Raw genomic sequence first — 25,366 nt, 5'->3', positions numbered from 1 at the left:
CTCTCTCTCTCTCTCTCTCTCTCTCTCTCTCTCTCTCTCTCTCTTTCATTCTACATAAAATCAATTGTATTCGATTTATTTATGAATAATTGCGTGTGCATACATATATATATGTATATGTATACACATCGTACATACATACATACATACATACATACATATCACACGCGCGAACACCAGAGACACATAGATGTGTCGCGTAATCGGTAAACATACATATATATATCGAAACATATATGTATGAAAGAATACGCACTTCCTTTTTTCTCTCATTAGGATACTAATAATAATGATTATTATTATTATAATAATCAAAACGACGGGTGATGAATGATGATTATAAAATGATGATGATGACTACGAAGAAAAACCATCGAACTGACATTTCTTTTTTCATACAGTATAACATAATAACAAGATTAGAGCGTGATGAATAAAAGTCGCATAATAAACGGTACAATATGAATTCAACTTAAACATGGATGATTCAAGAAGAATAACACACTCATACAAGCAAATATGTAAAATAAGCTCAAGTCACGGTTAGCACAGCATTGAGATCGGTGGTAAGAGACTCCTACTCGTTGTTTATGCTACATATTATCATTGATATGAGCTATATGTAGCTCGTATATATAAAACCTATGGTTTCATATTACTTTCTTCCTTAAATGTCGCGCATATGTGTGTGTGTATATATACATATATATATATATATATATATACACATACACACACACACGTGTGTGTATGTAAGGAGAATCTTTCTGTAGTTAAATATTACAAAAATGTAAGAAGTTTATGTTAATCATGGAATGGCTGATAATAAAGAAGAAAATTCATTGAACACGTGCTCGAATATAGTGGGTATATATTGCTATGATCAACTAAATCTAAAAACAATGAGAAGGAGTTCCAGCTTATCTTAATTTATATAATATAATTAACTGGACCACCATACAAGCCAACCCTAACTCGGAACCGCTCGGAAGTAACACTTACTTCATTCGCTTCGTGTGTTTCTTTTTTTTTTTTTTGTTTATTTATTTATTTTTTATATATATATATTTTTTTAAATTATGTACTTAGAAAAATGTTCAATATATCGCTGCGAGTGTAATTTCCATGAGTGTATTTTCTCTGTTTCATTTGTCTATTACTTTGTTTCTATTACTTTGTTCTCATTAATATTAATATTATTTATAATCATTATTATTATTATTATTATTATTATTATTATTATTATTATTATTATTATCATTATCATTATTATTACTATTTATAATTATTATTACCATTATTATTTATTATTAATTACTTATTATTGTTATTAGCAGTAGTAATAGTAGTAATAGTAGTAGTAATATTATTCTTATTATTATTTTATGATATATTAATTCTCACTATGTACAAAATGTGTACGCATGTGTGTACTACTCCTATTGTTCGCGATACGCATAAAACAGATGAAACGTTGTGCACTGCCGTAGAAAAGAATACCTATGCGTTTTCTTTCGAATAAAGTAGTACTTTTCTCTATATATAATAAAACAATAGTATTAACGTTAAATCTGCTTTTGCGTACAACGACACGAAAGGAAGAGGAGTGACATCCTAATTTGTATGAAGGATGCAAAGAAATTCAGACATGTGCCTGTATATAGAATAAAATGCTACAAAAATTTGGAAGGCAATATATGAACATTATTATAAAATGTTCTATATATCTCAGTTACAAGTTCTTGATTGTATCATAAGATGCATACGACCTAATTCAGCGCACGCTGTTATTTTATTTTATTTTTATTTATTATTTTTTTTTCCTTCACATATTTCTACCTAATTTGAATTGAAAATTTATCTATGAAACTTTCAATATTTTCATCAAATAAGATACACCATCTGTCTCACAAATATATGTGTATTTAATGTAATCATTAATAATTATCTTAAAATTCGACGAACACTTTTTTCTGTCCAATCATTGTGGTTTCTTTGAATAATGTTAGTAATGTTTCTAAACATCCTATTTTTTCAATATGTTCTCGTTTAGAACAGTAAGTACGCTGTGCTGCGTGTATGATTAATGATACCATTTTAATTGTACTCGAGCGCAATTTTGATCACCCTTTACTTTGATAACTATTAAATCATGTATTTCGCAACACTTTGAATGTTTTATAAAGTACTCTTTCAAGTACTTTAGGAGTCATATTAGTTACGTCCATAATATCTTCTTATACATAAACTTCACTATGTATAAAAACTAAATTTACATGATATTTCAACAAAAAACGTTATCATGGATCTCAGACATTTACAGATAGAAATACAAAAAAAAAAAAAAATATCATTAAAATTAATCTTTCTTAAACTTTGTATAAAAGACTTTCTAAAAATGTTTTATATATAGTAGGACGGGTTTAAAACAATATAATTACCTCATAAGCTGTTATGAACTGTATACCCCAAACTGATGGTACGTACTAGGCATTGCTACATAATCTTCAAGTTCTAATGTGATAAGAAGTAAAACTTGATTCTAATATGAATTATTATTATTATTATTATTATTATTATTATTATTATTATTATTATTATTATTATTATTTGATATATCAAGGCATGTAAAACCACACCAACTTCGTTATAATTATCATTGGCATAATATTGTCTCTAGGGTACGAAGACAATCCTTTAAACTTTTGTCAGAATAAACTCGAACAATGAAAAAAAAACTGATAATGGTTATAGATGAAGAACTAGTGATAAATAGAGTAATGACACGATTAGCAAAGCTTAGCGGAGTGCAAACAATGTGTTTGGAGGCTAGGGTGCCTTATTTGTAACATAGACCATTATCCATTATCCTGTCGTCCTTACTGACTCTTTTTCTGTTATATATTTATATTCTTTGATCTTTCTTACACTGCAACCGTAATCTGTCTTTTAACACGCTTACTTTATAAACTCCCCTTGCCTTTCTCTTTTTCTATTATGTCAACACAAACCATGTATGCTCAAAGTCACATAATCTTGCAACAAAAAAAATCATATTACATTCATTATATTATCAGACTTGGTCACTTAGCTCCGCGCAAATCATCATTGATTTTGTGTAATCAACCTGCTCGATTACGCATTATCGATATCTCATTCAAACGACAAAAATAATTGATTTCCTCGTTTCAATCATATCTCATATGAGTAATATAATGCTATTGCACTTACTTATAATTATTACTCTTGCTTACGAGATAATTACGAATATAGCAATCAAGTTGAAAGAAAGCACTAAGAGAAATTGGCTTTGCAGAGTTAAGTCTTATTCAAAACGTAAGCAGTATTTATTTAACATTTGAAGAGGATATACATATGAGATTACCCATGAACCCTTTTTTTATTTTTATTATTATCATCATCATTATCATTATTATTATTATTATTATACTGAACGCACAGTTTCTGATATTAATTGCTAAGGCGACAGATTTGAAGAGTGTGACTGACTAGCATCCGATAAATAGACGCGAAAATACATCTATTAAACTCATCTATTAAACAGAATGAGCTGTTTTGCAAATCCAGCCACCAATACACATTGTCTGCAGCATTTGTTACCCGTGTGTATCATTATTACCGTTGCCTGATTTGCTCCTTCTGATTGAATTAAGCATCCACATAGTCTAATCCAGAAATGCGAATAAAATATTCAGCACCCTAAACGCTGTTTTTACGGCATCCAAACAATGCAAATATACCCACTCACAGTTTGATAAAGACGCTTCTTATTAATGTCACTGTACTAACTTCTGAGAAATGATATGGCATGAATGGATCAATATGAAAAAACAAACTCAATGATATATTGAAAAACACAGTAATACAAATAATGCTCTGCTTATGAATTAATAATGTAAATAAAGATTAAGTTTGCAAGAGTTAACATACTGCATGAAGTTGCTTAGATTATGATGGGCAATGTAATTTTTAGGATAAGCTATGATATAATTTTCCAAGGTACTAATATTTTTAGCACTACAGTCATTACTTATGTAATACATATGTGTACGTATAAAAGTGTAACTTCATTCATCTAGGACTCTTTTTTCTCAGTTCTTTCTTATATTACAAAATGAGACTGCAGTGAAAAACTCAGTAACCTTGAATAAGGAATTATATTTGACTTTCGAGCAACAGAACGTATTGTCAACACTGATAGGGCAAGAGAAAATATAATTAATATATATATATATCTTTTTTTTTTTTTTTTTTATCAATAATATAATTCGTGAAACAAGCTGGCATGGCATATGGTATCCTCTAAACACAGTCTGCACTCCACTAGCTCACCTTTTTCTCAGCATTGCATTTTCTCTCATAAATTAAATAAAATTTCTTCGGCTATGTCAAGTTTCAATCATTCATGTCCAGTGACATTTTTATCAATACTTTTCATATAAAATTTACATATATTCATATATGTATATATATTATATAATAATATAATATTAATAATATATAATTAAATATATAAAATTATATATATATTATTAATAATTTATATATGATATATACATATATATATAAATGTAATTTCTGTGTGTTCTTTTATTATGAAAAATCAAATGAAACTTGACACTTCATTTGTACTTGCATTAATATAACGCACCACTTATACTACACGAAGAATAACGCCGTCCTAATAAATACAATAGTTAATAAGCAAGATTTAGAAGCTTAAGAAGATATTTGCGATGCATTTGTGCAATTATAAAATAATCAACCCGATTGTAATATATGCATTTATCTGTGATTAATCATTCTTTTGCAAAAGTTTGATTATTAATGATAGATCTATACTTTAGATTTGTTCAAATTATCAAGAAAAATGTATTTTAAATATGCATAGTTTGTTCCGAATAATTAGTTATTATCAACATCATATCATGTGACATTTTTTTCTAATATCAATGATCAAGAGACAAACAAATTAAATTTATTGTTGCTCTTACTGGGGGAACAAAAAAAAAAGAAAAAAAAAAAAAGAAAAAAAAAAGAAAAAAAAAGAAAAAGAAAAAAAAACAAGAGAAAAAAAAACAAAAAAAGAAACGAAAAGAAAACAAAAAGAAGAGAAAAGAAAAATTAATTACTGATTTTTTCTTAAACCAATTAAATTGAAATTTTGTTCATATTAAAAGCATCACATATTTTATATTACATGATTTAAAGCAACATACTTGTATTGCATATATTAACACAAATCTGAACAATTACGATTAAGTACTACTCCAAGTGGTAACGTTGCAGTATCACCGTACGTAATTCTTAGATGTACATGTTTCACAATACACTTTAAATTATGCAAATAAAGATAAATCGTATAGGTAAATAATTATAAATCACAAATGCATATTAGTATAGATGAAATGTGTTACCAAATAAAATTTAATTTTGGATAATATAATAAATATATATATTTAGTCATATACAAATATATCAAAATAAAGAATGTCACATGATATAACGAAGAAGTTTTTTAAAATAAGAATATAGAACTTGCAATAACGATTTCTACTTCTGAATATTATTAAATGTAACTGTTACATTAATACCTAAAAAAAAATAAAATAAAAAGAAAAAGAAAACAAAACGATAAATTTAATGGATATAAAATCGGAAAAAAAAAAATTACATAATTAGTTATTGTTTACATTATTATTACAAACATAAAAAATATGATTCGTTTTGTGAATAAACGTATCACAATATTTTAAAGAAAGAAAGATTTTCACATATGCATGTATTGTCTTTATGAGAATTTAAGATAACATCTGTAACATATTAATAGAATCAATCGATACACATCTCGAAGAAAAATTTTGATAGAAACTCGACTCCAAAATAATGCAAATTAAAAGACCTATCTCTGTTTGAACGATATATAATATAATACTCGCAAATAACCTCGTAATTTTAAATCTCACAGAAGAATTAGTTCGTATTTTGCATTGAAACTACTTCACAATAAGTAGTCCTTTGTTCCCAAGTAAGGGTCTAATATAGCAACAGTTACATTAAGTTCATATCTAACCTGCTTCACTGTCGCTCGAATCACTGGTGCTCGACGAAAGTGAACTACTGCTCGAATCACTGTCACTGCTACTACTACTTGAAGCGGATAATCGTGAAGGCCCACTGGCTCCTCCAGTACCAACTACGTCGACTGATTTACTACTGTCTTCTGTAAAAATAAGATCGTATTCTTATAGTTACTCTTATAACTCCCACCCCCCTCCCCAAAAAAAGAAACAAAAATAAAGCCACAAAAAGAAGAAGAAAAAAAAAGAAAAAAAAAAGAAACAGGAAAATAACATATTTACAGAGATGTAAGCTAAAGTACAAAAGAAAAATTAACCTTTCTTAGCAGTTTTCTTCACATTCCCCAATTGACCTGTTACATCCTGCAACCTCTTTTCTAATTCTTGTTTTTTCTCTGCTATTTGCTCATCTTTAGATTTTCCACTAACTTTTTTATCTGTGAACAATCATTCATAATATACGATATTGTTAATTGAACTAATAAGAACTTACTAATGATACTTTAAGATTATTCACAGTATTTTTACCAGAGTACACAGAGTAAATACGATATGTTAATAATTTCAAGCATTACACTTATGAATTATTAATTATAATTACGGATAACGTACTATGCGATTTTAAATATCACGAAGTACATGCATAAAAATAAAAAAAAAAGAAGTAATAAAAAATGAAAAACTAATTCATAGACTTCAAGACTATATTATGATATACCGTAATACGTAGTAAATAAGAAAACTTGCAATTTATATTTTCATAATAATTATTTAAGTAAGTAGACACGATTTTTGTTATCTATTATTCTTCTAGCAATTGGTAAATAAAATAATCTATACCAATCCATAGTGTAGATCGATTGAAAAAAGTACAGAATGGGTTCTGCAAACAATATTGGAAGAAAATTTGAATAAAACTTACGTGGTTTTTTCCTGAGGCATGATGCAACATAGCTTTCCAACTCTCTTAATGTGGAAGGCTTTAGAGTTTCAAAATCAATCTCAATCTCGTCTGGATTCGAATCCCTCAACGAAGGTTCCCGAGACTGTATTATGTGTACAACTCTACCTAGTTTATCTCCTAAAATAGATAAATAAATACAAACGATTAATCAATTAATTAATTCATTCAAAGGCATACGTTATAATTGAAAGAAATATTATGAAGAAATAAGTTTATCAAATTGAAACGTACCAGGCAGTTTGTTAATATCCAAGCTAAGTTGTCTCTTTTCGTCATAAGACATTGGTTTTGCATTATCTTCGTCCTCAGAGTCAAATGTTATGGGAGGTGGTTGATTGATCGATTTCTTTTTATTCCCACTTGATCTACTATTCGCTTTCGGCCTTTTGTTCGCAGTATTTGCTGCAGTAGCTTTTCCAGGACCTCTTCCTTTACCTTTTGATTTAGCATTCGTCGCTGTTGGCAAATGATGACCTAAACTTCCTGTTGTATGTGTTTTATTTGGTCCTACTGCTATTGCTGGATGATGAAGATCACCACCCATACCACCAGGTATTTTTAGATCACTTGCGCCCATTGCAACACTAGCTATACTAGTACCAACACTATCAGACACACTGGGAATTCCACCACTTGGTTTCATAAGTTCTTTCATGGCACCAGTATGACTACCAACGAGACTACTACTTTTATTGCTCATTGGCTTTGATTTTGGTTTGTCCGGCTTCTTCTTCTTGCTCTTCTTTTTACCACTTTCTTCTACTAATTTTCTCATTTGTTCTTGCATTGCTTTAAGCTGTGAAAAAGGAAAATGGCATGGTAAAAAAAATGGCATTACTCTTTCTAATCGTGTGTCTTACTTATTATATTAGATAAAAGAAGATCTAATACCTCTTGTTGAAGAGCAACTAATTTTTGTGTACGTTCTTCTTCAGAATCGTCGCTGTCGGAAGAACTTTCGGAACCGGAACTGCTTGCACTACTACTGCTACCCTTCATTCCTGACATACCTCCCATAGGTTCATCAGGTATTTTCGCATACCTAATAAATTGAATCGATATCGAGTTAAATCCCACAATTAATTAAAATAATAAATATTTTTAATAATTGCTTATACCTACCTCATTTCAAATACATCCTGAAGTTTTCTAGCCATTGCAACGACATCATGATCAGGAGGATTATATTTGTAACAATTGGTAAATATAAGCCTCACATCGCTTGCAAATTCCTGGGCTGTTTTATATTCGCGACTGTCCATTTTAGTCTATAATAATGAACATATAGAAACAGAATTGAGTCAAACCATCGTTAGTCCGTTAAAGAGAAAGAAGAACAACAAAATACAAACAAACAAAAATATATTAAATTAAAACTTTTCTATGCTACAATACAAATGTACGTATTATTTAACAAACATCAAAGTTATGTAAAAATATAAGAATTTCATACAAACACGAGCTTACCTTTACGGTACCAAGATCCATTGGTTTCTTAATAATGTCATGATAGTCATGCAGACCTAATAGTTCTGCGTCAACTGGCTTATAGAAAGGCCATGCGTAACCCTGTTAATTATTCACAAAAATTAAAAGTTTAATAATCACAGACATGATAACATACTGTCAAAATAAATTCACATTCAAGAGAATAATAAACGATACTAATACATATATATTTATATTATTTGAAATCATTTTTCTGGCAACAGACTCGTGATATAATACTCATTTAAATTAGTGCAAATTATTATCACTATTACAACTAATATGATTATTAATATATAAAATATTTAATTACCGAATGCTTTTTAGAAAACAATTCTTTTAAGATCTCATTACAAGACTTGAGTGCTTCTGAAAGCTTTTCCTTGGATTTGCCACCTGTATGTTGAGGCTGAAAAAATGTGAAAAGATCAAATTAATATGTGACGTAAAGAGATCTTATTGAAGATACATAGTTCTTAATTGCAATTTACAAACAAAGAATAGTAATAAGAACAAAGTATAAATAGCAACATTAAAGGAACATATATCAAAAAAATAAAAAAATATATAATAGTAATTGTTTATACTTTAAAACATAGCCAAACTAGAAAATACTTTAGCTCTACTACTGAATGGACAATTCTTGATATTCAATGATTAAATAATTTTTTATAAAAATGATAAAGACGACACAAATGAAAGGAAGGAATGTGAAGGAGTAACAGTATTTATACCTGTTGGGCCATTGCCCCAATCAGGGGCATGTTGGCCTGGTGGAATGGCACTAAGCCGTCTTCCCCTTGCCTCGTTGGCTGAAACAGCCCCGACATGAACCCTTTTGTTAATGTCTTAATGGAATGACGTGATTTTACATGCAGGAAACGACTATGTATGACTATGGTCATAAGCATTAACATGATGCGAAATACGATAATAAACACTTAATAAAGGTTTTACATCATTTTAAAGATTTCTATACAAACTACTTTTTTTTTCCATTTAACTTATAAATCTCATGCAGAAATGTTTCTTGCAATATGCTTGGTTGGAATCAATTTACAATATAAAAACATTTTAAACAACATATCTCTGTACTTTTTTCATGAATAGTATACACATAGCAACATCTCTGATAAAAATAAAAGCTAACACGATAAAAGAACATAACAAATTTTAGCTCTTTAAAATACTAAATTCAATTATATTATATCCAGATATAATCGATTTGACAATAATGCCTATTACAAGTGAATAAAATGTGTTTACCTTTTTGATCTGTCTACCAGATTCTCGTCTTGCAGGAATTTTAGCATTCTTTGAATCCAATGGGGCATATAATGGTTCAAACGAATTAGCCGTAGGGGTTGTAGTATCAGCCTTTCTCTTCACTCCCTTTTTCAATTTGGCTGGTTGAGATGGAGGCATTACAGTTGGAGCAGTGGGAACCTGAGGTGGAGGTGGTACAGCAGAAGCCGTCTGTGGATCCATAGCTGGCTGCGCATGGTAACCGCCCGTTGGAGGGACGACTTGTTGAGGCAGAGAATTGTGAGTGGCCATTGGAGTAACACCCATGCTCGATGGCGGAGCAATGGTGGTTGTATTCGTACTGCCTGGTACAGAAGCAGGTGCTTGTGTACCAAGAGGAGGCATAGGTATGACACCTGTTGTACCCGCCGATGTAGCTGAAGGTGCCAAACTATTTGGTACACTGGATGTAACAGCCGCTGCTACCGAGGAAGGACGACCTCTTCCTGTACTTCCAGTTGTTCCTGCCATTCCTCCAACTGGTCCTCCTACTCTGCCAGCTTTTTTCCCTTTTGGACCTTTTGGAACTGGAGGATCGAGTTCCACTTCTTCTTTTGGCATTTGTGCAACCTGTTATAAGTTAAAAAATTATGATTTTACGTTTAACACCATCAACGATTTTCTATTACGTTTTACTATTACAATCTTACATTTCATTCTTACAAATTACCTTTGTAAGAAACAATTTTTCGAGTGCTTGTGCCATAACAACAACATCTTCTCCTGGCTTGTTGTAAACGTAACAATTGGTGAACATCGTATTGAAATCTTGGATACATTCTTTGCCGCTCCAGTAATACGTATTTTCCAATCGTTTTTTTATTGTACCCAGATCCATCGGTTGTTTGATAATTTTGTGATAGTCCTAGTGAAAATAGAATGATAAATAAATTATTAAAAAAAAATATCTTATAATATTACGTAATGTCAATATTTTGCAAACATTAAATTAAAACATTGACTTAAACATACTGGTAAATTCAATTTCTTTGCGTCCACAGGTTGTTGAAAAGGCCAAGCAAATTGATGTTTCCATACTGGTTTCAATACTCCTTTTTGTAAAAATTGTAATTGATTTGTAACTCGTCCAGGTCGATTAGGTGGCGGAACAACTGGTGGCTGCACTACACCATTTACGGGTTCCACTGTTGGCTCTTCACGAGGAGGTGGTTCTTTCCCTGGTGTAGCTGGTGTAGCTGATGCTTTACCAGGTGCACTTGTCTATATTTTTTATTTGGGATTGGTTAAATTCAACTGAAGTTATATAACATGTATTTGTTAGATCTATATTACATTTTTAAACTAATAGGATTAACTACTATAGCAATAGAAAGTTGTGTTTTGCAAAGCAATGAAAAGATTTTATTCTCTTTGAACAGATAAATAAAATCTATATAAAGTACAGCATGTAAAATTAAATTGCGATAAACTAAGTATTTTTCTTATTACTGATGTATGTTTTATGTTAGTATTAACAGTGGATAATTATTTGAAATGGAAATATTTTTAGATATACAATAAAGCGAATGGTAGTACTAACCATGTTTCTACAAAGTTTCTATTTTGTAAAATTTAAAATAGAATTGATATATTAAATGAATTTATTTGTATGAAAAATAATATATTGTGCAGATTTTTTATAAATAGAATTCAAACAAAATATCATAACAAGATTAATAAATATTAGTAAATACAAAATGGCATGCAAAAGATGATTCATCATGCAGTGAGCGAATTAGGCTGCTAAATATTTAAGTTCCATAGCAAGCAATTTGGAATTTCAATCTATATCCCAATACAATTATTTGTACTTTTTATGCTTTGATAATCTCTAAAAACAATACAGAAATCGGAAGGATTTTTCTAGCATGTACATCATGCAAGTTATATAGAAACAGTTTTTAACAAAAATTTGTACGTACGAAATATAAAATTACTTATCAAAATTAAAACTGATTAATACTAATTTCCTAATACATAAATTGACTCGAAGTTATGATTATCGTTAAATATAACTGAATGTGAAGATAGTCGAATATTTAATCTTTTTTAGAGCAAAGATGTAAATTTTAATACTATCGCAGATATATTAAGATAGGAAATAGATCTAGAAAATTTCTTCTAACCATATTATCTATGTCTCTCAATTTATTTTCTTTTCTTTTTTGTTTTTCTTTGGTATTTAAAAGCTTACAACTGCATACGATTAACATATCGAAGCGAAATTATAAATTGCTCTTCTTAGTAATGTGCAAATTGTTGATTAAAATATCTATGTCTTATTTCATAAAATATGTCAACATGGAACCTCACCTTCGGTATATTACACAGCCTTTCTCGCTCCTCCACATCTAACTGTAATTCATATGTACTTTTCAGTCAAATGGTATTTAAATTTAACACATTATGAATTTGTAAATTATATATGAAAGCAATATTCGTAAGAGAAAATTTAGAAGATTTGTTATTTATATAAATAAATGTTAATATCCCTAACATTTTTAAATGTGTTATATAATGTCATGAAGAAGCAATGCTTTTTGCAACATACAAAGCTTATAATTAAACATATATATGTGCAATTATTTATTACAAAAATTTTTACTTTATACTTAGCAAGATATCTTACATTGAAACAAATATAATATATCAATAGCATATTTATTGATAATGCTAAAATAAACAATTTTAACTACAAAGAATAATAAATAGGAAATGTATAAATTATCAAAAAAATATCTACATAGCTTTCAAATCTAGCATTAGTAGGTTAATAAGCAAGCTGTGCTTCGCACTACATTAAATAAATTTATAAAATATCACTCACCGAATTATTTTGTGAAATAGTGTCCACCTGCTGCATCTTGACCCCGTTGATTCTGGAAAAAAAAAGAGAAGAAAAAAAATTGATTTCAAAATATTCATTTTTTTTATATATAAATTAAACTTATATCCTAGTAAATATAAAAAACAGCGTGTATAGGGACTTTTTAAAAATACATATGTATTGAGTTTGATATGTTTTTGAATATTGAAAAATACTTTAAAATAACCAAATATCTTTCACATCATAGATATAGCAATAGTGATGAATAAATAAAATTTATACAAAATTTCAATGAAAAATATCATAATAGACTATTGTTCACAGATTAAATGATATTGTTTAAATAAAAAACATAAATGCCTAACCAGAAAAAAACTATAACATCGCAATAAAACATCTGCTTATACTATAGGATGCATCGAAACCACGTTAATGAGCTGTACCTACCTTTCAGACATATATGGTACATAAATGCTATGCAGCAGGTAACTGCCTTACGCTGATGCTCGACGCTATGAGGCTTCATCAACAATTGAGATGGCAAGTAAATATTCTGAATTGAGCATGGTAGCTCACTAATCGCTTGCCGAGACAATTGCACTGCAACCAGGGAGATTGATGCCGAGGAGGCATAACACTACTCAAGCCTACCAAATGGTAGTACTTTGAATGTCAGCCCTGTACACTGCTGTGAGTCTCCGTACCTCCAGCCAATACTCGCGATACTAGCAACATCTGGATAACATAACAACAGGATCCGATATTGTATCAACCCCCAAAAATTGATATATTTTTTCAGAGCAAGTTAAACATTCATATGTGCGCACAGATACTATACAATAATATCGTGCATACTAAATTTTTATAATACATGCAAAGGATAATAAATGTCTTCCTTTTTTATACTTTGTATTAATATCCAGATAATATAATTTTTAGTTTGACTCCAAGTAATCAAGGTACGTTCAAATTGCTCCTATAAATTTCTTCCCATTCCCCTTGCACATATGAAAAGTACCAATTAGAATTTATAAGAGATACTAATATCGTCTTAAATATGTATTAAAGAAAATAGACAATTTCTTGGCATGCCTTAAAAGAAAAAACAATAAAAATCAAAATGAATACTTTTTAATGAATAATAAAATAAAAAAGTAATCAATGATAATAATTTATAATAAAGTACTATCAAAATCATTTTACTTCTACTATTACTCAAATATATCATGAAATTATTCTCCCCAAACTAATATTCAATTTAAAAAATAAATTTCAATCGACTTTACTCAATCTCTTTTACATATTTTTATAATACTCTGAAAATATCTTACAGTATATAATTTAATCTTGAAAATGCTCGACTCGATACAATGAAGCAAAGCAAAACATCATCTATTCTTGATATCAAACATTATCTGAAAATATTAAAACCAGTATTTTTGAATATAAATCAATGCGATATCATTAATCATGACTTTGGAAAGATTTTTCTTTACGAAAGAAAGATACCTCTTTCATGATTCTAAATCTTGTCGGGTATGAAGGTTAAGATACAAAATTCGATGAAAATACCAGCAGACGACGCAAGATGATCCTCATTGTCAACAGAGGATCAACCTGATTGTTCTGAGAAAATGGAACGACAGAAAGAAGATACGAAAGATTTATCAAAGTGAAAAACAAAGTAGAAGAATCACACTAAGACTTTTAGCAACGAGGAGCAAGCCAGTGCAAATGAGAACAGATGAGCAGATACAAATAAAAAGAAGAAGAATTTCGTCAAAACGATCCGCAAAGCGAGGACGATAGCGTTCGTACGAAAAAAACTCGGATACTTCGGGATTTATGGAAGAAAGACAACTAATCGAAACAGGTGTTCAAAAGTCGTGAAAAAGTCGTTAAAAGTAGGAAAGGTAAAGGAGAAAGGTAAGAAGAAATATCGTGGAGAAGGAGAAGACGGAAAAGTAGGTGGAGGTGGAAGAGAAAGACGATGAAGTGAGGAGGAAGAAGAAGAAGGCGAAGAAGAAGAAGAAGAGGAGGAGGAGGAGGAGGAGGAGGAGGAGGAAAAAGAAGAGGTGGAGAAGCAAAAGGCGGCGGAAGAACGAAGGAGGCGCGAGCGAAATAAGCACGGAAGGTGGAAAGTAGGAAGCAAGAAGAAAAAGGCGAGAGAGAGAGAGAGAGACGAAGGGAAGGGGGAAGAGTGGTAAGGCAGTGTGTAAGGAGAACCCGCGCCCAGCCGATGCACCCAGCCGACGCACAACAAACGCGATCAAGACGCCGTAGGAGAATCGAAAGCAAGGCACGTTCGAGCGTCGAAGGAACGCTCGGTAGGATGTACGATGATTTCGAAGCGCGCGGATATTCCTGGCCGCCTTCACTAACACTCGATTTGGCGTAGGTTTCATTCAACATGGCGGTACGGCCACTCGGGAAAGAAAGCTCCCAAGGGCCCGCCGCCGCTGCCGAGCGCGACTTACGCACCGCGCTACGGCGCATCGTGGCATGCGTTACATCCCATCGCGCCTAACAGTTATGACCAATATTCTTGCTCGATCTCACCTACCTGATCGTTCCGAGTCCACTTTTCCTTCGGGTATTCAATCGCGAAAAAACACTACCACTACGGCTCGGACACTGGCACTACGCTTTCTCCCTGCTCACTAGTTTAGTTGCCTCGCTGTTATGGCTGCCACCACCGCCGCCACCGCCGCCGCCACCGCCGCCGCCACCACCACCACCACCACCTCCTCCACTGCCACCGCCACCGTTCTTGTCGTAGTAATCCTCGTTATCGTCGCGACTGCCACCGCCACTACTACCTTCGTCGCGGCCGATACGACGAGTATACCCCACCGTCGTGTCACTCACTCACTCTCACTGGTGTAAACCCAACGAATCCACGACACGATCTCGTATGCGCGCCTACAACAACGCGGCGTACGCTCTTACTGCTCTTTGCAGTTCTCTCTTTTACTCTATTAACTGCCACTCTCGTTACTTCTGGCACCGCCGCTATCGCCGTTGCTGTCGCTGCTGCCACCACCGCCGCCACCGCCACCACCGCCACCGCCGCCGCCGCCGTCGTCGTCGTCTTCGTCGTCGTCGTCGTTGTCGTCGTCGTCGTCGTTGTCGTCGTCGTCGTTGCTGATACTGCTTCCTACGACGACCGCGATGCGTTTACGGTATACTACAGTCCCAAGACTCACAAGCTAATAAGGACGATCGTCTCTCGCGCCAATATCGTATTAATGGGTCGTGTGGAGCTCCGTCGACATTTTCCTAAAAACTTGCACCGCCGGAAGCCTTTCCGTGCCCATTACGATCTCGGATCTAGAAACTTAACGATCGCAGCACCAACAATGGCTACGCATTCTTACGCGACGTACCGAATGGTCCTGTTCCGTAGTTCCTTCCGTGATACCTGACCCCCCTCCCTCGCTTCCCTCTCCCTGAACACTACGACGAACGCTCACGAACTAACGCGAAGTTAAACGCGCCAATTCTGACTTGTCACAACACGTATACGACACACGATAATGTTTTTTTTTATATGACGATACAAGATATTCCCAAATTTTTGTTCAGAACGAAAGATAATGATCTAGGGAAAGTTTTTCATTGAACGTTCGTCAAAGGTCACGTCGTCTCTTTACAACCCACGTGGTGAAATAATATCCTTTCCGTTTTATCTCATCAAAACAAATTATGACTAATCGAGTCCAAACAGTGTGTCAGCTTGTTATTGAAAAATAATGCGTCAACTTGTTATTGAAACATGAACAATAAGGCTAAAAATTGAGAGGCGGAAGGAGACTCGGGAAGAATGAGTAAAAGAGAAAGTGAGAGAGCGAGAGAGTGAGAGAGAGAGAGAGTGAGTGAGTGAGTGAGTGGGTGAGTGAGTGAGAGAGAGAGAGAGAGAGAAAGAGAGAGAGAGTTCGGGAAGAAAACAGCACAAGTTTTCTTTGGTACCTATTTATAATATTAAAATATGACGGGCGGTGGAGTACGACATATAACACGCATATAATAATCATACACATTCGCTCCATAGAATAAAAAGGCGCTTTATTAACCAATCCAAAAATCAACGGTCAATTTCCGTCGTTCCATATTCACCCATAATGCCTTTTCGTACGTTCCAAAGAGAAAGGAATTCGCGTTTCGATCGTTAGAAAAAAAAATCTTATCTCGTTTAACGAAATATTTCAATAAATGAAGCGTTTCTATTAATTTGTTCTTTCGTTCGAATAATATTATCGCGCCTCATTAATCGGCGCGCGCGAACGTCGGTCCGTTTCCACGATTCTCCGATTAAACGCAATGCATTTTGGTAGTCGAGCACAAAATCTATAACGGCTTTGGCAAAAGCATGAAAGACGAACGGTATCAATGAACCCGTTACAGCGTGACAGCGTGAACGGCACTAAGATTTAATGTATGGATAGCATAGGATGCACGTGGTAAACTTTACGCGCGTTCTCTCGAAGTAGTATTCCATTGTGACGTGCTGCGTCGTATCGTCATTCCGATAGTTCCGTTACCTATATATCAAGATGGCGGCTGTACTAATTAACGATGGATCGACCTTTGCTTCCTCGATCACCCTGTCACACGAAACGCAAAACTGTTTATCGATGTTATCGTTTTCAGAAAAATTCGTACTCGAAAACGATATTAACATCACCAGCGTGACGACACGCACCGAAATCTACTACGTATTCGCTACACGTCGATCAGATATCGTGGACGCATGACACGGTACTACGGAAGTCAACTGCACGATCCGATCGTTTCTCTTCTTATTTCTATTAAATACATTTTTCGACAAAATAATCACGACTTAAAATGATAAATAATCTTTTCTTTTCAATTTACATTGGTAATTAATCCAGCTATCCAGCTTTTAGACGAACGACTTAAACACTAATGCTAAAGATGGCGTCTCCATGAAGGACGGAAAATCACTTTTCAACTAGACACATCCATGTCTTTCACTAATAAGATTATCATAAGAATCGCGGATATGTTAAACTATAATCTTGAAAATAATCGTATATCCCGAAAATCATTTAGCAGACCGTTCCGTTATAAATGTGTCATTCGCATACTTTACGACGACGACCATTATCCGTTTGGATGACGTCAGAAGTAATACGAGAGTCAAAGTACGTTTATCGTAACATAGTATTATCGACGCATTGCCTCCTTGTCTTTCCGGTCCGCCATTACATTTTCATGTTCCGGCGAGCGATTGGCTTTCGTCAGAAGCTTCCTCTTTCGCGGACCAATCAAATGAATAGTAAGATATTGATGAATCATCGTCACTCGATTCACTTCACAGTTCTTTCCAATCGTATGAAAAACAACATTATTGCATTCATTATTTTCTAGTTCACTGAACATTTTAACAAAAATCATTTTATACAAAATTATGTTTTTCAGAATGTCTTTGTAACGATTAAAACATTTTTTGCTCGATAAAAATATATAAAATATTCTTATATCAAAATAACGTACACATATTTACTAATACTATATTGGTAATTCTATTATATATCACATGTTTAGATTGTTTATACAAAATTATTTCTTAAACTATACCCCAAACTTCTTCAAAAGCAGTACACAATTTACTGCAAGTTACAGCACCTGAAAGTGGGTAGTTACTGATGGATATAGTACCTTCCGTATAATCTGTTTTTACCTAATAAATAAACGAAAAAAATTTTCATTACAATAAGTAAAAAATTTAATAATGATGTCTTTAAGAACGATATAATATTTACTTGTCCATGTGCCATTGCTCCTACCACAATAGCGATTGGTTCTTCACTTGGCACTAATTCTCTTGGATTTTTTATTGTATTTGAACTAAAAGACATTAATAGTTTTTTACAGCCAACCGGGAGATGATCTGTGCATGGATTTTTTATGACTTTTAATAATTTCATTGGCCCATCTGATGCTCTTACGCTGAATTTATGTAATAATTGTACTGTAACAAAAACAACATATGTATTTTTCAATACCTATTCCTTTGTAAACATAGGACCATTTAATTTTTGAAGAAAGATTTATTCTATACCCATAAGACCAGCAAATCGTTTGAATGTCCTTGGTATCCTTGTTTGTGGATTGACTTCGATCAATACATTTTTCTCTGTATGTATATAAACTTGTAAAAGACCAGCTCTATTTAAAGGACTATCCATCAGCATTAATAAGCACTGATGCGTTATATCCGGTCTGCATGAACCAGGTTCTCGATTATTTTTTTTCAAGATGTTCGAATGGTCATCGCAATTCAGTAATTCGAAACTATTACCAATCTGTATCCAAACAAAAACGACATTTTAGTAAAAACACAACAAAAAATATTATTTAATATATTAATATATAAATATCTATTAATACTTATCATAATAAAAATATATTAACACTTATTACCTCCCTAGCCACTAAGTTAAAAATGATTAAATATTTCACAAATGTGTTATAGTTATAATTTATAATGAATATTAGTGAAAAATATTCAAATATAAATAAGATTTATATTGAAATGATCTCACCTTCACTGATTCTAATTGTGCATTTTCCAAAATAATAATAAGACGCTTTTCTTGATTTTTAATATGTGCAACTTGAAGATGTTTAGGAGCGGGATCATATTCAAAATCATCCTTTTCGTTGCGATTTTTCCTTTTCTGGCCCATTACGAAATTAATTCACACTACGAAGTACAAATACTTATGCTATCTGTATCATTAGCATACTACTACTAAAGTGAGGTTAAGTAACAATAAACCATGTTTCTTAATATCGACTTTGCATACGATCGACCTATATCGTTGCTCTGATTCGATATTATTCGATACAGTCGTCATATAGTACATATATTTTTAGATAGTACAAAGAAATATATAACTGGTGTTAATTATATTTAATTAATATAAGAAATGCTAAAGTATCATCAAAAATATTTTTGATTTTATAAGTGATAACATAATTTTTCGACATATAACAGTATTATAGCGTATTTCTTGCTCAATGATATTATTATTATTTTTTTTTTTTTAATTCGCCTACCAATAGTTTTAGAGAAAAGATATCACGTGGTATTATAAAATTTTTTTAAGTTTTTATTCTCAACAACTTGTTACAAAAGTTAAAGATCAAACATATAATGCAGTTTTATGTACACGTATGCACTTCAGTAACGTAATTCCTTTAGTAGACATACTTTTATCATTTAGTAGACATACATATATCACATGTTAATGACAAACATTAATATTAATTTAGTTTAGAAGCTATCGTCTTGTGATAGATAAAAAATATTACGCCTCGGTTTTAATTTATTGTTCAGAATTTCTTAGATGCATATTTCACGTCGATCGTACGATAAATATGTTATATTTGTGAAACTATACTCTTAATTTTCCCGCCACATATACGACTAGTGTCGTATATAGAATTATGTAAGTTTTATCAAAATTTTTAACTTTTCAATTACTGTTTTAAAAGTTATGTTAATGCATTCTATTCGTACATCCGTTCATTATTTTTCTGGTGGTTGATTTACTTAAGTTTAAGTATAGTTTTGATGTTTCAGTAAATATATATATATATATATATATGCATATATTCTTTGTAAATAATCGTGTATTAGTTATAGATGAATTCTTGTTTACGTTTAATTATATATTGAATTTGAATATTACAATATGGTAATGTAGATATAAAAAGTAGGGAATGGAAATAAGATATAAGTTTTATAATATAGTTTTTTTATGCTATAGAACTTTATCTGAAATATAAAATTTTTTATAGATGTTAGTTAAAACAAGTATACGTGGAATAATAACTAAAACGTCAGTTTACTTTAATACGCTCAAAAATATTCAAAGCTATTCTGCTGTGATGTCTAAATTTGAATTACCAAGTCGTTTCAAGGACAATGATAAATCTGTGTGGTAATTAAAAACTGTTATATCAGACATTAAAAATATTTAAGTATAATACAGATATATATATACATATACATATTTAAAATATTATTATTATAATTTTTTTAGGGTGGAATATATCCAACTCGCGCTAAAATATAAACCATTAAACTTAGGTCAAGGTTTTCCAGATTTTCATGCCCCTGAAAGTATTACAAAAGCTTTAGCTGCTACTGCAAATAATGAAAATCCTCTTCTTCAGCAATACACACGAAGTTTTGTAAGTATTTTATAAATACTATACAAGTCTTGTACTTAAGTATCAATTGAAATTTTACAGGGACATCCAAGATTAGTAAATGCAATTGCAAAGTTATATTCTAAACTTTTAAAGCGTAATTTGGATCCAAATAATGAAGTTATTGTTACTGTTGGAGCTTATGAAGCATTATATATTGCATTACAAGGTCATACAAGTCCAGGAGATGAGTGGATTATAATTGAACCATTTTATGATTGTTATGTTCCAATAGTTCGTATCGTAGGTGGTATTCCTAGATTCATACCCTTGAAACCGGTAAGTAAAATTACAGCAAAATAAAAAATAAGATACGGTTTTAGAATTATATGAAGAAACTATCATTACTTTTTGTGTTAATTATATCAAAGAATATTATTTTTTTTAATTTATGCTATATAGAAAAATACTAGTGGCCCACTTACTTCTGCCGATTGGACATTTGATAAGAAAGAATTGGAAGAACTCTTCAATGAAAAAACAAAAGGAATTGTAATCAATACACCAAACAATCCTATTGGAAAGGTATATACATTGGATGAATTACAATTTATAGCAGATCTTGCCAAGAAGTGGAATACCCTTGTTATCTCGGATGAAGTATATGAATGGATCATTTATGAATCAAATCAACATATTAGAATAGGTGATGACTTGATAAATATAATAAAATTATTATAGCGCAAATATTGTAATAAATTTTTTATCATATCTTTCAGCAACATTACCTGACATGTTTGAACGTACCATTACTATTGGATCTGCGGGTAAATCATTTAGCGTCACTGGTTGGAAAATAGGTTGGGCATATGGACCAGCAAATTTATTATACAACTTACAAGTTGTACATCAAAATGTGGTTTATACTTGCTCCACACCACTTCAAGTAATTATACAATTAACTATAATTACTATATTTATAGAGATGGACATAATTATTAAATATATGAAAAATTTTTAACAAACAGGAGGCTGTAGCACTTGGGTTTGAAGAAGAGATGGAGAAATTTGATCAACCCAGCTGTTATTTCTTTAGTTTACCTAAAGAATTAATACCAAAACGAGACTATATGGCAAAATTTCTTAGGGAAGTGGGCATGTCACCTATTATTCCGGAAGGAGGTTACTTTATGATAGCAGATTGGACACCTTTAGAGAAAAAAACTAAATTGGAAGAAGAAACAGATGCTAATAAAGATTATAGATTTACAAAATGGATGACTAAGAATGTTGGAGTTCAAGGTATTCCTGTGTCTGCTTTTTATTCGGCAGAGCATAAACATTTAGCGGAGAACTTTGTACGATACTGTTTCATAAAGGTATCTAATTAATCGCAATCACAGACATAATGATGCATTATTTGAAAAATGATGTTTGTATCAAATTTTTTTACAGAAAGATGAAAACTTGCAAAATGCTGCGAAAATTTTGATGAAATGGAAATCATAACAGTGATAACAGGGTGTTTCGTTTTATAAATGATTTTTTATGCTACGAAATAAATTGAAAAATATTTGATAATATATTTGATTATATATGTACATATTTGCATTAACTGTACGTGTTGTTTACTACCCTCAGAAATCATTTATCAATTAGTTTTATTATCAGAAATTTATATAGAAAAGTCACCACGAAGCCATCTCTTTGCGTCTTTAGTATCAGCACCGAATGTTTTACCGAATCTATAAAACATATATATGTATATATAAAAACAAAATTTTAGTCGAATAAGAGAGAGAGAGAGAGAGAGAGAAGTAAGGATTCAAAATTACCTAAACATTTGTCCTGGAACGTGACCATAATAATTAGGTAATAAACCAACATGTTTATGATAAATTTCAGTCGATTGAATAAGAAGAGGCGGATCAGGTTTTGAAATTGTTACAGGTGCCCATTCGGTGCTTTGTCGATGTCGATAATTTGAAGTAAAATCACAAAGTGCGCTGTTAGTAGCGGGTACATTGCTAGCTCCGAAGTGTGCATATCCATATGGAATATGTCCAGCATATCCTTCATTGACGAAAAATTGATATCACTCGATTTGTTATGAAAATGTAATTGCATTTTTTTATACCTACGTTTTGCGGCTTGTCTGATGAAAGAATAACGCATTCGACTTTCACTATCCGTAAGAGTCATGTCGCAATATAAGTATACAAGTGTAAATGATAATTATAAATTTGATTTTACGATAGAATCGTCTAAACTAATTATTGTAAATCATAGAAACGATAAAAATCGAAGGTCGAAACAGTCGAACTACGCCAATTCGTTCAAATTAAAATCAAAAGAAAATTTCATTTTTTTTTCTTTCTTTTTTTATATATATAACACGATACTTGCCGCTGATAAAATATTTCTTTGGATTCACATTATCCATAAAGTAAGGGGAGGGAGCATGATCCCTTGGAACTTCGTATGGTTCATCGATTGGCAAGTTTCTCATAACTCCAACGCAATCGGGACGAACGGTGATCATAGGCAATTTGAATTCACTTTCGATCAGCTAAATAATAAATTCTTGCGAGTTAAAATTGTAACCCATTTAAATTCGTTTAAATTTCGAAAACACAGATATCAAATTTCTACGTTACCAAACGATCCTTCGTATTTCGCGGTTCACCTTTTCCACTTTGCAAAGAAATTACTGTTTCAAGTTTATTAAGAGCCTCTTTATTTTTTATCTGTTGTCTCTCAAATTCTGCTAAACCCTCGGTTGCAAGTACGGTGAATCTTTGTCCGCAATTTGCATTTAAATTTGGTACGAAACCTATTGCAATGAACTAAATAATTGATTGTTACCTGTCGATTATCGATACTCTTACGTACCTTCGTAACCTGGAATAGTTGGATGAGTATAAATAGGATCTGTTCTTTTGTATCGTGCATTTACAATATCTATGTCATTTTTGGGAGGTCTGCTTACCTACGTTTATTCGTTTTTCTATCAATTTTATTACTACTCTAATAATAAGATAATAATACTAATAAGTTAAAAAATTATATGTTAGTATTAATTAATTATAATAATATAATATAAATATAATATTATTAATTATTACTTGTACTACTGCTATTACTATTCTACTACTACTACTAATAATAAAATAATTATTATTGGTATATTATATAATATTATTATATTATAATAATAGCAGTATATAGGTAGTTTAAAATACATACATAAATATATATATATATATTTTTTTATATGTAATAATAATAATAATAATTCTGGGATATCTTCTATTTCAGGATTCTAGGATATCAATGTAGAGAATGACATATTACGTTTGATAGAAATATCAAAATAACGTTACTTGATAATCGTCAGTGGCACGATTTGATAGGACAAGTGTTTCCGAATGATTCACGTTAGGGTCGAGAAGAAGTTTATGAGTAAGACTTCCGTAAGTTTCTCCGCATCGATAACGATATTGAGGAGAAAAACCGGTGTATCTATGAAAAATATAAATAAAGAACTTTTTTTTTTTTAATTTTATTTGTAGAATATACAGAATGAGCTAATAGTTTTTAAGCGATATTAAAAATCAATTTATTTTTGCTGAGATTTTTTAAGATTATCAAACAATAATCCTAGCTTATAAAATTACAAATTTAATTACGAATATAAAAACTTTTGATACATTCTGTATATATATATATATATATATATATTTTTTTTGTTAGGTTAATAAATTACCCTGGTATTAAATGTGGTTCTGGAGTATTAAACAATTCTACGCCGACAGTCATTTTCAATTAAAATCTTTTAAATACGTCGATCAATTTAATTGTAATTTATTTTAACTGGAATTTAGCTTTTTTTTTTTTTCTTTTTTCTTTCTTTTTTATATGTTACCCGACGTACATCAACACACTATCAATTTTGTAACTTTCGTCGTCTCAACTACATTTTGTTATTACATTCAGATGTATAAAAAAAATAATGTGTCAACATTCTTTTCTCTCTGCTCGAGTTTATTCGCTCGGAAATTTTTCCGAACGAATAATTGGTTGTTTACAAAACATTTATTGCGGTCATGTAATCATATTTATGAACTTCGTATTTGTCAATATATATTGAGTTTTTAATATTTTACATATACATACATACATACGTACACACACACACACATACACACACACACAAATATATATATATACAAAAGACAAAAAAGAATTATCTCGATCACATTTATTAACAAGTAAAGATGATCATTGATTCCGAATTTCCAGACAATCTTCGAAGAATAACGAATTAGACGAATTACTAATAATCGATTATTTAAAGAGGGTGACTATATAAAAAGAAAAGAATGAGTGTGTATGAGAGAGAAAGGGAGAGAGAGGAAGAGAATGAGGGGGAGTAGTGAGGGCATACTCGTTGGCAGAGTAGGGAGGATACGTTGCGTGCACAAATGGGAGAAGTTG

At 31.5% G+C, this 25,366-nt stretch overlaps 4 protein-coding genes across 18 annotated transcripts in view; 1 reads left to right on the top strand and 3 right to left on the bottom strand.

Annotated features, from left to right (window-relative positions):
- LOC122631544 (bromodomain-containing protein 2-like) overlaps positions 1–17,795 on the bottom strand; it is a 22,095-nt gene extending 4,300 nt beyond the window's left edge. For 2 of the 11 annotated variants that reach the window (XM_043817364.1, XM_043817365.1), the window contains exons 1-16: positions 15,249–16,573; positions 13,133–13,420; positions 12,686–12,737; positions 12,172–12,213; positions 10,831–11,079; positions 10,529–10,723; positions 9,820–10,428; positions 9,288–9,365; positions 8,867–8,962; positions 8,533–8,634; positions 8,188–8,333; positions 7,957–8,107; positions 7,297–7,861; positions 7,024–7,182; positions 6,419–6,538; positions 6,095–6,244 (exon numbers count right to left, since the gene is read on the bottom strand). In XM_043817364.1, coding sequence (XP_043673299.1) covers positions 6,095–6,244; positions 6,419–6,538; positions 7,024–7,182; positions 7,297–7,861; positions 7,957–8,107; positions 8,188–8,333; positions 8,533–8,634; positions 8,867–8,962; positions 9,288–9,365; positions 9,820–10,428; positions 10,529–10,723; positions 10,831–11,079; positions 12,172–12,213; positions 12,686–12,737; positions 13,133–13,143 — 2,725 coding nt within the window. In that variant the 5' untranslated portion in view covers positions 13,144–13,420; positions 15,249–16,573. Of the gene's footprint in view, positions 1–6,094; positions 6,245–6,418; positions 6,539–7,023; positions 7,183–7,296; positions 7,862–7,956; positions 8,108–8,187; positions 8,334–8,532; positions 8,635–8,866; positions 8,963–9,287; positions 9,366–9,819; positions 10,429–10,528; positions 10,724–10,830; positions 11,080–12,171; positions 12,214–12,685; positions 12,738–13,132; positions 13,421–14,016; positions 14,680–15,248; positions 16,574–17,226 lie in introns of those variants that run through there. The other 9 variants (XM_043817360.1, XM_043817361.1, XM_043817362.1 and 6 more) reach the window with 9 other exon arrangements.
- A 410-nt stretch (positions 17,796–18,205) lies between these two features.
- LOC122631549 (ribosomal RNA small subunit methyltransferase NEP1) lies at positions 18,206–19,532 on the bottom strand. Its single transcript, XM_043817386.1, has 4 exons — positions 19,255–19,532; positions 18,771–19,014; positions 18,472–18,680; positions 18,206–18,389 (listed from the first exon to the last, which is right to left on the bottom strand). The coding sequence occupies exons 1-4, from the start codon at positions 19,396–19,398 to the stop codon at positions 18,276–18,278; spliced, it is 711 nt and encodes a 236-aa protein (XP_043673321.1). The 5' UTR covers positions 19,399–19,532; the 3' UTR covers positions 18,206–18,275.
- A 321-nt stretch (positions 19,533–19,853) lies between these two features.
- LOC122631934 (kynurenine aminotransferase) lies at positions 19,854–22,470 on the top strand. Of its 5 annotated transcripts, none has more exons than XM_043818180.1 (8): positions 19,854–19,886; positions 20,516–20,658; positions 20,761–20,911; positions 20,972–21,208; positions 21,332–21,575; positions 21,649–21,815; positions 21,898–22,248; positions 22,325–22,470. In XM_043818180.1, exons 1-8 carry the CDS (start codon positions 19,869–19,871, stop codon positions 22,376–22,378), a joined length of 1,365 nt encoding a protein of 454 aa, XP_043674115.1. In that variant the 5' UTR covers positions 19,854–19,868; the 3' UTR covers positions 22,379–22,470. The 5 variants fall into 5 exon arrangements, with proteins under 5 accessions (XP_043674115.1, XP_043674117.1, XP_043674119.1 ...); XM_043818182.1 differs by lacking the exon at positions 19,854–19,886 and adding an exon at positions 19,913–20,163; XM_043818184.1 differs by lacking the exon at positions 19,854–19,886 and adding an exon at positions 20,279–20,296.
- LOC122631936 (UPF0605 protein CG18335-like) lies at positions 22,430–25,068 on the bottom strand. The gene is made up of 7 exons (XM_043818185.1): positions 24,636–25,068; positions 24,253–24,391; positions 23,762–23,858; positions 23,527–23,702; positions 23,276–23,438; positions 22,705–22,942; positions 22,430–22,614 (listed from the first exon to the last, which is right to left on the bottom strand). Exons 1-7 carry the CDS (start codon positions 24,686–24,688, stop codon positions 22,545–22,547), a joined length of 936 nt encoding a protein of 311 aa, XP_043674120.1. The 5' UTR covers positions 24,689–25,068; the 3' UTR covers positions 22,430–22,544.
- Between the last annotated feature and the right edge of the window lie 298 nt (positions 25,069–25,366).

This window comes from Vespula pensylvanica, chromosome 9, assembly GCF_014466175.1.
Source record: "Vespula pensylvanica isolate Volc-1 chromosome 9, ASM1446617v1, whole genome shotgun sequence".
Taxonomy (NCBI): Eukaryota; Metazoa; Arthropoda; class Insecta; order Hymenoptera; family Vespidae; genus Vespula; species Vespula pensylvanica.
This window is presented reverse-complemented; position numbering and strand designations above follow the sequence as displayed.